General features: G+C 36.0%; 1 protein-coding gene across 1 annotated transcript; it reads left to right on the top strand.

Moving 5' to 3' along the window:
- Positions 1-215: 215 nt before the first annotated feature.
- On the top strand, positions 216-791 carry LOC145687590 (protein GVQW3-like). Its single transcript, XM_081761056.1, has one exon. The coding sequence runs from the start codon at positions 216-218 to the stop codon at positions 789-791; it is 576 nt and encodes a 191-aa protein (XP_081617182.1).
- Positions 792-16087: the final 15296 nt, after the last annotated feature.

The following is a 16087-nucleotide window of genomic DNA, read 5'->3' as shown; positions in this document are numbered from 1 at the left end:
AATCACCAAGAAGAAATAAAAAATTGAAACATGTCATTGTAGTCTTTAGAAAAGCCATATATTGTGAATCTCTCATCCTGTATATGATGATTTTATAATTATTGTTTCCTTTGTTACAGGTTCTGTAAGAAGGTATAGTTGAGGATCTAAGGAAATTCGAGAAGAATGAGCTTCGCAGTGTCATCAAGGTTTTTGTGTTGCAAGACAAATCCTCTATGGAAATTCATAAAATTTTGCAGTATACTTTGGGGGAACATGCTCCTGGATATACAACAGTAGCGAAGTGGGTGATGCGTTTTAAGACTGGTCATCATGAGACTGAATGTGAACCTCGCTCAGGCAGGCTTTCAAATGCAGTGACCACGGAAAACATAGACAAAATGCCTGACATTATTATGGAGGATAGGCATATATCAATCAAAAACATTGCTGCGTATGTGGGGATATCGCGTGATCGTGTGGGTGTCATAATAGCAGAATATTTGTGCATGCGGAAAGTCAGTGTCAAATGGATCCCAAAATGTTTGAATGCTGACCAGAAGAGAACACGGGTGCAGATGCCACAGGAAATTTTTCAAAAGTTTCAAAACACTGGTGAGTTCTTGCGCAATCTGGTAACAGAAAATGAAACATGGCTGCACTACTATGATAGAGAGACTGAACAGCAATCCATGGAGTGGCGCCACAGTGTATCTCCTCGACCCAATAAGTTCCGAAGCCAAAGATCAGCTGGAAAGTGCTTTCGAACAAGGATGGTGTCATCCTTATCAAACCTTTTCAAAAAAGAGTGAAACAATGAATGTTAGGGTTTATTCCAAATATTTAATTGAGCTGAAGGAGGCTCTGAAGAAAAATCGTCGGAGAAATGTGGTGTTCAGTTTCTCCAAGACAATTCACCCTCCCACAAGGCTAATCAAACCATGCAATTACTGGTGCATCTGGGCTTCACCTGTGTACCTCACCCACCCTACTCACCTGATCTGGCACCCTCCGACTATCACATCTTCCCACATCTCAAAGGCAAACATTTTCCATCCGATGAGGCACTCATTGCGGAGGTGGAGGGCTGGTTTGCACAGCAGGACAAGATCTTCTATTTGCAAGGGTTAGAAAATTCTGAATTTGAATTCACTGAAAAAAACGCAATGTCCGTACCTCATCATGTCAAATGGGTTCTCAAGGTGACATGTGACCTTGATCTGACAATGACCTCTGACCATGACACTTGATTGACGCATATTTGGTCGGCTTGCGACATAGAATCATACCATACAGCTTTTTCTTTGTTATCACTTCAATTTACATTTTTCCAGGCTCTTTCAGAATTTAACATTGCAATCCCATAAGCAAAAAATCGAAATTTGACCTTTGACCCTATATCTCTTCAATCTTTAGAATAAGTGACATGCTTCTATGACGAAACAAAACTTATGTCCTTCGCCTAAAGTTACACCAAATTGCACGGCTTTACCTCCTACTACTTTTGCACAGTGAACAAATGAAATTGACACACGAATTAATCAACCCTCCGTATATATATGTATGTCCCTCCGTATGTTGACCCAGAACGTTTAGTTTTAATAATAATATAATACGTAATCTTTCTTTGAAGTGCCGGCTTCTTTAGATATTTGTTGTTTCTTGATTGCTGTTTTTGGGCATTTTCTTCGCCAAAATTAACACCACTACTGTCTCTCTCTCTTTTTTTTTTCGTTCTAGCCACTTTTCTACAGCGTTTTTCGAATTTTTCCCTTAATTAATACCTTGTTTAGATTTCTCTCCGTTTTTTTTTTCGTTTCTTTGATTGCAAATTTTTCTCAGCGAAATTAACACAATTGTCTTTTTTCCACTTAACCATTATTGTAAAACGTTTTCCGAGATTTTGCAATTGCAATGTAAGTTTTTATTTCGACACTCTAAACACGTCTAAAGCAAGCGAATCTTCTGAACTACTCTAACTAATTAATGATCAGAGATTGCTGTGAGATAGTCACACGCTACAAGCAGGGTTGGGTAATTACGCATAAAAAAAGGTTTTCTACGTGACGCGTAAAATACGTAAAAAATTAGAAACAGGTCTACAAAGTAAAAGGAAACGTTCTACGCGCTGAGCTTTAAAAAAAATTGTATGTATTAAAAATGTATGGAATCTAGCTGGATTTTGCAAAACTTAATCCGTAAGCATAAACTGGGAATTTTGTATTGGCTTTGTAAAGTAGCATTGTATAATACGGTTTGCACGCGTGACTGTTCAAAACCCATTTCATCATGTTTCATGTTTTAAACCCTCTGTAATCGAGAAAAGTTTTATGCCAGAGAAGCCGTGGGAGGGACTATGTGCAATACAACAACAATGGTCTCCATTTGTGACGACTTTCTGCAATGTCTGAGAAAAGCATCACGAACAAGTAGAAGAGTTTCTGTTGGAAAACTTCGGCCCTTCAGGAATAACTAGCTACCAGCAATATCGGGAAAAATGTGGAAAATTTGAAGAACTTATGAACAAGGGAATTACAACACCACGCACATTCTGGTATTTCGCTACTCGGCAACATAAGGAGTTGTCGGAATTTGCTATGAAGTTATTGAACATTCTAGCATCTTCAGCGCAAATTGAAAGACTTTTCTCAAATTGGTCCTTTGTCCATAACGTCACAAGGAACCGGCTCAGCTTCGAACGTTCGAAAAAACTACTTCAAATATACTACACCCTCAAATTACAAGACCACTCAAGTTATGAATATTAGTGTGATTAAGAGTATTGTGTTCGAATTGTACTAAACTATAATGGAAATGGCATGTAACATCTTATTTAGAATTAAAATAATGGCTAAGTTTTAAGTGAAATTATATACTCAGTGTTATTAGAACCAAGTGAAATATATTCAGTATTCGAACTAGGAAGAAAGACAAATTGTTTCGTTCCAAAAAGAACGAAGATACAAGTAGTTCAATATTCTGTTGAGTATTTTCTTCAGTTTTGTCTATTTATTACGAGCATGAAAAAATTCTACATTAAAAGTTCAAATGATAGTCGATTGCCAAGGGAAGTAGTATATTTAGTGTTGTTGTTGGACTTGGAAGAAAAGAGCAAAATATATACGAGTTCATTCCGAAAAATGTAGTATAATGTTCTGCTGCGTGTTTTTATATTTTTTCAGTTGTGTGTGTTTAAAATGAGAATCTAATAACTTTTACATCGAAAATTCAATATGTCCCAGTGCTAAGTGAATGGTATTGTGACGCTGAGTTCAAAAATATGGTTACATTGCTCTTTATTGAAGGAACTGAAAAAGATAATTTTGATTCATATGCATTTTAAAAGAAATTTTTCTCTCTTGACTTGCTACAGGCTAGCAACAGGAAAAGGAAATACGTAAAACCTTCTGAAGGTGACTAATGTTGCTTTTGCTGCGCAATTTTGTAGGAAGTTTACATGTCAAAGGTTACTCATAGTCATCCTACAGGATATATAATCATGATTTTGGCAACGTGACACCGCATTAATATGTTGAAATTGGTTATATAGATATGAATCTATAGATAAGTCTAGAGATCACGCTATTGAATTCTTCCGGCTGTGACAGTACACGTATGTACATGTGTGTCACGCCACGTATTTTGGGTGCGGCAGTCTCTAAGAGCCAATCAGAATGCAAAAGAGCAATAAGTTTCCATATTTGTGGAGATGATAAAACGGATGTACTGACTTATGTGAGGCTTGGGTGTGACCCTCGAGAATAATATAAAAGAACCTCAAGGTCTCAAACGGTTGATCACTTGTTCCGGTGCAAAGGTGCAGAGGTTCGAGACGTCGGTTGTTACCAGACAGAATCATCGTCAAAGTTTCTAAGAGTTACAAGAATACTACCATAAGGTATGTATAATCTCTTGTTGCATCATAAAATTCAAGTTTAGAGATGTCATGCGGTACTTCAAAATGAATTGTGTATCTACCATAAAACTTTCAAGATTACGAACTGTTGTCACATACTTGTATTTCATCTTCCGTTTCTTCTAACTTAATATTTCAATCTCTAGCCTGTCAATCAATATATATATATATAAGTTAAGGTATCAATCTATCAAATGAACTATCAGATATTCCATTACTTTTGTTGAATCACTAAATCAAATGTTGTTATATATTACCATTTTAGTTATGTAATAAACTTACTTTTTATAAATAATGTTGTCAATCCCCTAGATTAAACCACCTTTTCCCATGAAAATAATGGTGTAATTTAAGTATATTTCTTTGTGACATCCGCTACAGAATTAGCGTGAGCAGATCTCTACATTATGGTGAAATAAAACGAGCTAAATAATTAAAAAGAGTCTGCACATCGTCACAGTATATATAGTATCGTTGGGTGGGACGTGGAAGAAAAACAAATCAGTTTATTCTAAAATTTCATTATTTCAATATTCTGTTCAGTATTTTTCGTATCAGTTATGTGTGTGTGTTAGTGTGTAATATGAAGGTGAAATGAGTCTAAGGCCGGCTATACACTATAAGATAGATCCTAGGAAATCTCTTACGATTTATCCTAGAGTCAAAATCTCAACGTGTATGGCAACAGATCCCATGTCATTTCCTGTGTTCTGAACGATCCTATGAGATTTCTCTTGTTTAGAGCACGCTCTATTTCGGAAAGAAAATTCGTAAGATTTCGATTTAAGCGACATCAGGTGAGAGAAAGTGAAAACAAAACAAATGAAAACACAAATGATGAGGTATCTTCTGATCGTGCAGGTTTACTTTAGATGTACCACTCGAAATAATTGTTGAAAAATTATAATTTGTCACTATTTCCTAAATGATTTGCGTTGACCGACATGAAAATATCTTACATAGCATAGATAAAATCCCTGAAGGGGACCAACAAAAGCAATTGTTGATAAACTACAATTCTTTTACGATTTGCGTACAAATACGGGGTCAAGATATATATATAGTATAAAAACTATAGTGCAAAAAACGCAAACCAAGTTGTGCTAGGTTGTTTCTAGAAAGTACGAATGCTATTTAACCGAGTCAGAGCAGGGCTAAGCGGAGTCCCGAGCGTCAGTGAGGGGGTGCGAGCGAAGGAAGCAGGCGCGTCAGTTGATGTAGTGAAAACGAGTGCGTTTTGGCAATGATACGAGTTTGAATAGCACTTGTCATGGTATCGTGGTAGTAGCGCTCCACTCGTAAACATAAATTATAGCTTCTGTAAACTATGCAGAAATACACCGGTGGTGGAAAATAGTAACACCGGTCAACTTTCATATGCACTCACTTACGTAAAAGTTTCGCAGAAGGGGTCCAGAAGTAAGCAGAACATACAAAATTTACAGGAGAAATGGAAGATGCAAGTACTTAGACCTAACACAACCTAACTAAATCTAACCTAATGAAGTTAACTAGCTTAAACTAACCTAATATTAATAGAAGTAAGCGAAATTCTATCACTTTTTGAAAATTGTGTTGGACCCATGTACTAATATAATCTAACGTAACATAACCGTAAGTAGTATTGGCCTGACTTGACCTAACTTTTGATTATCCTCAATGAGGGACCCCAAGGCCAGGGGTCAATGACCTAGGGGTACTTAGGACCACCCCCTCTAAATTTTGGCAGGGGTACCTTGGCCCACCCCCTAAATTTTGGCAGGGGTACATAGGACCACCCCCCTTAAATTTTGGAAATTGCCAAATCTAAAAATTTGATATGGTAGCCTAGGACCACAGTATGTACCTCTATCAGTATTGGGTGTCTATGTCGTTCCCTTTCATGGGTAAAAAATTGCCAAAAATTCAAATTTCGGAGGTTTTTGACCTAATTTATCCCCTTTGATGAGGTGTTATTACCCTATATAGTTATATGGGCGTATACAGGGGTTAATTCCCTTTCATAAGATATGGGTATATTAATGCACCCCTTGAAAAATTTGGGAAGGGTACCTTGGCCCACCCCTTAAATTTTGGAAATGGACCAATTTAAACATTGGGTATTATAGTACAGGACCCTAATATGTATTATGATAAATTTGGGTGGTCTACCTCATTCCCTTCTAGGGGTACAAAATTGCCAAAAATATAAACGTAAGCAATACGTTGTACCACGTGTTTGCTTTTTGGTCCATTTTATCCCCCTTTGATGAGGTCCTATTACCTTATATAGTTATATGGTCACGTATAGGGGTCCATTACCTATCATAAGACATGGGTATATTGGTGCACCCCGGGAGGAGTACCTTGGCCCACCCCTTAAATTTTGGAAATTGCCCAATTTAAACATTTGGTATTATAGTACAGGACCTCAATATGTATCATGAGAAATTTGGATGGTCCACCTCGATCCCTTTTAGGGGTAAAAAAATTGCTAAAATATAAACGTAAGAAATATGTTGTACCACGTGTTTGGTTTTTGGTCCATTTTTATCCCCTTGGATGAGATCCTATTACCTTATATGATTACAGGGATCTATTTCCTATCATAAGACATGAGTATATTGTTGCACCCTTCTTAAAATTTGGCAAGGGGTACACTGAAATTGTCCAATTTAAGCATAGTACAGGACCTCAATATGTTTCGGTGTTCCTATTACCAAATTTTTTAGTACAACCACGTGTTTGGTTATTGACTCAATGTATCCTATTTGATAAGGTATGGACGGGTATCCCCTTTCAATTTGGTATAACCCCTCGGGTGTAGTACGGTCACGTGATCGATGATTTGGTTTTGATGCGCGACGAGGTCCCTGGTCAATGTTCTCTAGGAATTAGGTGGAAACTTTGATAGGAAAGAATCATGGCATTTAATTTTTTTTTCAACTTTCAAACTAAAAAAAATCAAACCAAAGTTTTTCAAAACAAAAATTGAAACGAAAACTTTTAAACGAAAATCTTGAAACTAAAAAATTTTCAAAAAAATTTGAAACGAAAAATTTTCAAAATTTTTCAAACAAAAAAATTTCAAACAAAAATTTTGAAACGAAAAATTTTCAACCAAAAATTTTGAAACGAAAATTTTTTTTCAAACTAAAGAATTTTGAAAACAAAAAAAAGTTTGAAGCAATATTTTTTTGAAACGAAAAAATTTTCAAACTAAAAATTTGAAACGAAAATTTCAAAACAAATTTCAAACGAAAAATTTTCAATTAGAATTTAAATCTAACAATGATCAACTTTCACGGTTAACCGTTAAACTTTATCCGGTTTTTAACTATTCGATTAACAAATAAACGGTCTTCAACTATTCGATTAACAAATAAACGGTTTTTAACTATTCAATAAACAGATGAACGGATTTTTCCTTTTCACACCAGTGAGTGCAAGAATTTACAAACTAAAACAAAAAAATTTGTACTCGCTTTAAATACGCATCATTTTTAAAAACAAGGTGTTAGTGTGCATCATGGATACACAGTGGAAACATCCATTTACCTGTATTCTCGCAGGGCCTAGTGGGTGTGGAAAAACGTATTTTGTGAAGCGATTACTGTCACATCTCCCAACCATGATCAATGCAAAATTTCGTAAGATATACTGGTATTATGCAGAATGGCAAGACGTGTATGCAACAATGCCGGTTCCAGTAGAATTTCACGAAGGACTTCCACGAATGAAAGATTTTCAGCCTCAAGATGGACCACATTTGATTATTATTGATGACCATATGCGAGAAGTGAATAGTGATACTGTTGATATGTTCACAAAAGGATCACATCATCGAAATATTAGTGTGATTTTTATAACACAAAATGTATTTCATCAAAGTAAAGCAAATAGAAATATGAGTTTAAATTGTTCGTATTTGGTGTTGTTTAAAAATCCACGTGACAAGTCACAAATCAAGCATATGAGTTATCAAATCATGTCTGAGCATCCACTGTTTCTACAAGAAAGTTATGCAGACGCAACAAGAAATCCACATGGCTATTTACTGATGGATCTTAAACAAGATACACCCGATGAAATGCGATTTCGTACAAATATTTTTCCCGACGATTTGCATCATTATGTTTACGTACCAACAAAACATGTTTAAATTATTGTGCATGTGAAAAGAATGACTTAGTCTGTCACGATGTCTCCTACAGTGAAACACGCTGATCTGCTACGTGCTCTGCACAAAGCTAAACCAAGATTGCGTAAAGCTATTATTGCCAATGCAGACGCTTCATTAATTCATAGTATTTGTGAATGTTGTTATAATGTCTTAAAAGGCAATGTTCCACTGACAAGTGCGCAGAAGTCAAGATTAAAGCGTTACAAGAACACGCTCCGCTATCTCGTAGACAATACAAAATCATTGGATAAAAAGAAGAAACATTTAGCCGTACAACAAGGAGGATTCTTACCTGCATTACTTGCACCTATTGTAGGAAGTGTGTTATCCAGTATTTTGTTTAAACAATAAACATCATGGAACATAGCAAGAAGATGGTTTTAGTGCCACCAGAAATGCTTCAACGAATGCATGCATCATCATCCCGTGTGAGTGAAAATCGAGAATCTAATTTCGATCGTGAAATGCAATCTATATTGAAAACATCGTATCCAAGTGATGAAGAAAAATGGAATCAGTACAATAGAATATTACAGAAATATCTTTATGTGATACGTAAACAAGAAGAACCAATACCACTTACAATTACATCAATGAAACCTGATGGTGACGTTCCGAATGTTGACGATAGCACGAAACAAGAAATTTTAGCCGCAATACCACAAATGTATCGTAAGAAAGCCGAAATACTATTCCGTCGTTTAAAACAAGATGACGCAATTACGTGGGATCATAAAGGAACAGTGTACATCAACGACAATAAACTACATGGATCCAATATTGTAGATTTAATGTGTGATGTGACTCGACCGAGGAAACATTCTAATCCTCAAGGCTGGGAATTGTTTTGCAACTACCTTGCATCGTCAAACACACCTCAAGAATTAATTGGTAATCCACGAAGATTAAACTATATTGTCAAGCATAATAGTACAACAGCATCTGAAGGATCTGCACCACCAAAACCGGCACCTGAATTATTTTCTTCCGGAGAAGAAGAAGAAGAAGAAGATGATGATGATGTTTTAGAAGTCCGACCAAAAAGAAAACGTATCATTCCACAATGGTCAACGTACAAACCATGAACAAAAAGTTGAAATCCATTTATTACAATCCAGCACACCCTGCATCATTTTCTACTGCAAAGAAATTATGGCAAGCCACAGGAAAATCTATACCTCTAGCCAAAATAAAACTTTGGTTAAACAAACAACCTACCTACACGTTACATCGTCCTGTACGTCGTCGTTTCCGTAGAGATTTTTATTTTGTCAACAATATTGATGATCAATGGGAATGTGATTTAAATGATTTACAATCACTTCAAAACTATAATGACAATTACAGCTATATTCTTACAGTGATTGATGTGTTTAGTCGGTACGGGTGGGCTGTACCACTAAAATCAAAAAGTGCCGAGGATATAGTGAATGCATTTGAAATGATTTTTCAGGAAAGGAAACCAATTGTGCTACGTAGTGATCAAGGAACTGAATTTACCAACAAGACGGTACAAAAGTTTTTCAGGAAACACAACGTGCAACATGTTACAACAAAAGGATCCAGATATTAAAGCCAGCATCGCAGAAAGATTTAATCAGACATTGAAACATCGTATGTGGAAATACTTTACCAAATATCAAACATACAATTACATCAAAGTATTGCCTTTACTTGTAAAAGCATACAATGAAAGTCGGCATTCCAGTATTAAAATGGCACCTGCAAACGTTTCTCAGGACAATTTACTGGAGGTGTGGCATAACTTATACGACAAAAAGCTACAACGTTCAAAACAAGATACGGATTTATCTGTTGGTGATACTGTTCGTATAAGTAAAACAAAACGTATCTTTGACAAGGGTTACCTCGAGAACTGGACTTGGGAAATATTCAGAGTAAAAGCCATTGTACCAAGAAACCCACCAGTGTATCGACTAGAGGATTTAAATCATCAACTCATCGATGGTGTTTTCTACACAGAAGAATTACAACCAGTGCCGCTCCCTTCGACGTTCCTCATCGATAAAATATTACGTACAAGAACAAAAGGTCGCAGAAAGGAGTATCTCGTCCAGTGGAAAGGATATCCTTCCTCATTCAATTCGTGGATCCCTGCAACTTCATTGAAGAAGAAGAAGAATGGAACCTGATCAAGATTTTTACGTTACACTTCCCAGTAATAGTTCCATGGATTATTTTCCAGAAAATACATTGACTTCATATATTACGAAATTACAACGACGTGTAGAGTTTCGCCAGAAATGGGATGTGGCAATTGTAGAGATTCATTATCCACATTCTTTGCTGAACATTAACAGTGAAAACAATAAAATATATTATAAATCATCAAGTAGTAATGATCAGGAACCGTGGAAGGTTGTAACGATCCCTGTTCGCTATTATAACAATATACGGGATCTTATTCATGCAATTAATATACATCATAAAGAAACCAATTTATTTATATCCCATGATGCAACTAATAATATATGCCTCATAAGACATCCCAATAAGGAAATCCATACTTCTGTACAAATCTCACCAAGTGTTAGTTTAATGCTTGGATTTGAACCAAAAAGTGATTTAAAAGATATGCAAAAGGGACAATATACACCGGATGTACGATTAGGTTTACCATCACAAATGTACGTCTACTGTGACATTATTGAATCTGTCATTGTTGGAGATACAATGGTACCCTTGCTACGAATTGTCAATATGGATCCTGTGAATCATACTTTTGGAAGTCATGCAGTACAAATCTTTAATCCTGCACATTATGTTCCGGTGGAAAAAATGAATTTTGAGCAAATACAAATCGATATAAGGGATAGCACAGGTCATCGTATGCCATTCACCTTTGGAACGGTGTGTACAAAACTACATTTCCGTCGTCGTCGTCATGACTGATCCGTATTTGCAATACTACCAAAAACAAGCGTTATCCGGTATCGGCAACGTCTATGTGGGAAGTCCCTATCAAGCAGGACATGGCATTGGAAGTTTCCTTGGTGGCTTATTTCGTTCAGTGTTACCACTTGTGAAGCAAGGCGCTAAAACTGTGGGAAAAGAATTATTAAAATCAGGTGCCAATATGATTAATGATGTTGTGATCTCGAATCAACCGCTGGAAGAATCGTTTCATCAACGTATGCAAGAGGCAAAATCAAATTTACAAGAAAAAGCTAAAAATAAGTTGAAAACTATGCTGGGAAGTGGATATCATAAACGAAAATGGGATGACTGCTCTCAGTTTGAGGTTGACCTTCCAACGATCAACAACATCATCAATCCTACGAAGAGACGTAAATTATCACATAAGAAGAAGAGATCATTGGCATCGTCACCAGATATTTTTGATTAATTCAACGATGGCTTTCTTACATCATCAATCCTGTGAATGTGTAAAAAGTGAATTGGACATTTTTTCAACATTACCCACGCAAACCAGTGTTCTGGACAATCGTATTATTGGCTACAAACCAATTAGTTCAATAGCTGAAAATTCACCAATAGAATTTGTAGTGAGTGGTAGCAGTGATGAATATATTGATTTGCCACAAACCTTATTGTACATCCAAGCACAAATTGTGAAACCAGATGGTTCATCCTTCACCGAAACGGATAAAGCAATAATTGCACCTGTCAATGATTTTCTAAATGCTATGTTTAGTGAAGTACAAATCTACTTGAACAATAAACTGATCTCATTTCCGTCACATGATCATCCATATCGTTCGTACCTGGAAAAACTGCTCAATTATAGTGATGGAGCTAAAATACACATTTACAAACAGCAATCTGGTTTCAAGATACGGCTGGTCATATGAACGCAACCACCAGGGAGAACAAAGGATTTCAACAACGCTATGAACTGACAAAACAAAGTATGAAATTCGATATGATTGGACATCTTCATTGTGACATTTTTAATCAAGATAAATTTTTAATTCATGGAGTGGAATTACGTGTGAAACTTATTCCTGCAAAACCAAACTTTTGTCTCATGGCCGGTGAAAGTGGTGTCAGTGCAAAAATCAATATTCTAGATGCATTGTTGCAGGTGAAAAAAGTCAACATTAGCCCTAGTGTCAAATTGGCACACAATAAAATTTTACAATCTACACCGGCAAAGTATCCTCTGACAAGGGTTCAAATGAAATCATTTACCATCCCGAAGGATATACAATCCAAAACTATTGATAACCTGTTTATGGGAACATTGCCAAATCGTATTATTGTAGGATTTACATCGAATGAAGCATCCAGTGGAACTATTACCAGCAATCCATTTGAATTTCAACATCTAAACATTAATTTCTTTACATTGTATGTGGATGGAAAAGCTGTACCTTCAAAACCGTTGCAACCCAACTTTGAAGAAAATCTCTACATTTCATCGTACCACACATTGTTCTCAGGTTCTGGCATACATTTTACCAATACTGGAAATACAATTTCAAGAGCCGACTACAAGAATGGATATACACTGTTTGTATTTGACCTAACTCCCGATTCTTCTGCTGGAGATTGTCACTATTGGAATTTACAACGACATGGAGCCATCCGATTGGAAGTTCATTTCCAAGAGAAATTAGCAGCATCTGCAAACTGTATTGTGTATGGAGAGTTTTCCTCACTCCTAGAGATCGACCACCAGCGCAACATTATCCTGGACTTTTAATTACAAGGTACGTATACGTTATGTATCATTTCCATTCACGATGTTGAATACATTACAATTAGCTAGTGCTTTAAACGGTAGTCCATTGTTCAGAAATCATTTTACTGGGGTATTTGCAAGCAATGAGTTACCCTCACGGATTTCTCTTCCTCTGGCAATCATTGTAAATACAGATCTATCTACAAAACTAGGAAGCCATTGGATTGCAATTTATATTGATAATCGCGGTGTTGGAGAATATTTTGACAGCTATGGCCTTCCTCCTTATGTACCACAACATGTTGCATTCTTAAAACTTCATTGTATATACTATAAATATAATAATAGCCAAATGCAAAGTCTTGGTTCATCCGTATGTGGCTATTATGCTTATTTTTATTTGTGCTGTAAAGCCCAAGGAAAATCTCTGCGTGAAATTCAATATTTGTTCACAACAGTACCCACGGTTAATGATCGTAGACTGCTGCAATATACCTTCCAGGTAATTTTATCATATTTATCATTGCAAATGTATTGTTTAATCATCATCTATTGCTATACTAATCATCTTTTTCCTCGTTCTTTTTACAGAATTCACAATACGAAGTTTTGCAAACGGGTGCTATGCTGCAAAACATGGAAACAAATCATCACAATCAAGAAGAGGAGGCGGTCTAATGAAGAAACCTAGCTCAATATACAAGCATTGTCAATACCTTAGTGTAACAAGAAAGAAAAAGAAGAAACCAGAAATATGAATAAAATACAATTTATGCTGACCTATGTGTTTTTATTGTTCATTCCACATACAACGTTATCAGATTCTCCTAAAGAACTGTGCGATATAAGACGAGAGAACCCTGTGCAAAGTTTCCACCAAATTCCTAGAGAACATTGACCAGGGACCTCGTCGCGCATCAAAACCAAATCATCGATCACGTGACCGTACTACACCCGAGGGGTTATACCAAATTGAAAGGGGATACCCGTCCATACCTTATCAAATAGGATACATTGAGTCAATAACCAAACACGTGGTTGTACTAAAAAATTTGGTAATAGGAACACCGAAACATATTGAGGTCCTGTACTATGCTTAAATTGGACAATTTCAGTGTACTCCTTGCCAAATTTTAAGAAGGGTGCAACAATATACCCATGCCTTATGATAGGAAATAGATCCCTGTAATCATATAAGGTAATAGGATCTCATCCAAGGGGATAAAAATGGACCAAAAACCAAACACGTGGTACAACATATTTCTTACGTTTATATTTTAGCAATTTTTTTTACCCCTAAAAGGGATCGAGGTGGACCATCCAAATTTCTCATGATACATATTGAGGTCCTGTACTATAATACCAAATGTTTAAATTGGGCAATTTCCAAAATTTAAGGGGTGGGCCAAGGTACTCCTCCCGGGGTGCACCAATATACCCATGTCTTATGATAGGTAATGGACCCCTATACGTGACCATATAACTATATAAGGTAATAGGACCTCATCAAAGGGGGATAAAATGGACCAAAAAGCAAACACGTGGTACAACGTATTGCTTACGTTTATATTTTTGGCAATTTTGTACCCCTAGAAGGGAATGAGGTAGACCACCCAAATTTATCATAATACATATTAGGGTCCTGTACTATAATACCCAATGTTTAAATTGGTCCATTTCCAAAATTTAAGGGGTGGGCCAAGGTACCCTTCCCAAATTTTTCAAGGGGTGCATTAATATACCCATATCTTATGAAAGGGAATTAACCCTGTATACGCCCATATAACTATATAGGGTAATAACACCTCATCAAAGGGGATAAATTAGGTCAAAAACCTCCGAAATTTGAATTTTTGGCAATTTTTTACCCATGAAAGGGAACGACATAGACACCCAATACTGATAGAGGTACATACTGTGGTCCTAGGCTACCATATCAAATTTTTAGATTTGGCAATTTCCAAAATTTAAGGGGGGTGGTCCTATGTACCCCTGCCAAAATTTAGGGGGTGGGCCAAGGTACCCCTGCCTAAATTTAGAGGGGGTGGTCCTAAGTACCCCTAGGTCATTGACCCCTGGCCTTGGGGCCCCTCATTGAGGATAATCAAAAGTTAGGTCAAGTCAGGCCAATACTACTCCGTAACTAACCTGAACCAACCTAAACTAAACTAATGTGAATATAAACTACCGAAATTGTAGCATTTCTTAGAAAAAATAGCTGGACCCTTTCTGCTAAACATTGTCTCACCTATTTTAACCGTCGTTAAAATATTTATTATGATTTTACACTAGTAACCCTACAATTGTAAACATAAAATACAGGTGTATTACTTTGTATTTAATTATGTTGCTTCAAAAAAAATGTTCCTTATAAATATGTCTTTTCATGCAAAGTATTAAATTTTACTTGTAAATCTTCTAAAATGTGGTGCGCCAAAAGTATACCAGCACCCTTCTGACTTATGCTTTTTTTTTTCTTTTTAGAGGTACCGGTATCCAATTTAACAATATAGCGCCTGATATTAATATCAGTGGGATGTGCAGTGTGGTTAGCATAGTAATTCTTCAACTTTATACTTTTATTAAATAGAACTATTTCACAATGTTGATATACGTCATTCGGTCAGACAGGAAAAATCTTCACGTGTATGGCACACAAGGGTAAGATTTCCTACAAGATATGTCATAACATTTTTCCGAAGATAAATCCTAAGATATTTCCTAGGATTGATCTCGTAATGTATAGCGCGCCTAACAGTCAATCTCTTTTTCTTTTCTAATAGAAGTTTCAAAGTATTCTGAAATGTTTCGAGTTTTATATTAAAAGCTGCAAAGATATAACAATAAATTATATAATAATCCAAAGGTTACTTGATACTTTCAAACATATCCGAACCAACACATATTTTTAATGTATGTGCTTATATGTTGGGTGGCTGTGCTTGTGTGTGCGCTAATAGGTGGAAAGTAGTAGTGGGCTGGCGAGGGGCTATCCAAAATTATCTTTTATTACTATGATTTGGCATGAAATCATTACTTTTAAATATAATGTTTAGAAGATAATAATGTTTTAATGCTTAAATAAGAAAACTAAGCTTACACTATAACCGACTATTCAAAATGATCTTAGTTTTAATGAAAGAAATATAGTTTTCTACGTTTGCTTAAAAAACTGGTTTTCTACATGACGTATATTACTATTAAATTACGCGTAATTTATGTAAAATACGTAACAAGTAAATTACCTTGCCAACCCTGGCTACAAGTCTACTATTGTTTTCCACCCTCTCTTGTTAACAATTTTTCCGCAAATATTTTTCACCTGCATGAAAGCAAAACAACAAAGAAAAATCTTTATTTCTAG

The sequence above is a fragment of the Thermobia domestica genome, chromosome 6 (genome assembly GCF_964235325.1).
Source record: "Thermobia domestica chromosome 6, izTheDome1.hap1.1, whole genome shotgun sequence".
NCBI lineage: Eukaryota > Metazoa > Arthropoda > Insecta > Zygentoma > Lepismatidae > Thermobia > Thermobia domestica.
The sequence above is the reverse complement of the archived record's forward strand: the minus strand, read 5'-3'. Positions and strand labels throughout refer to the sequence as shown.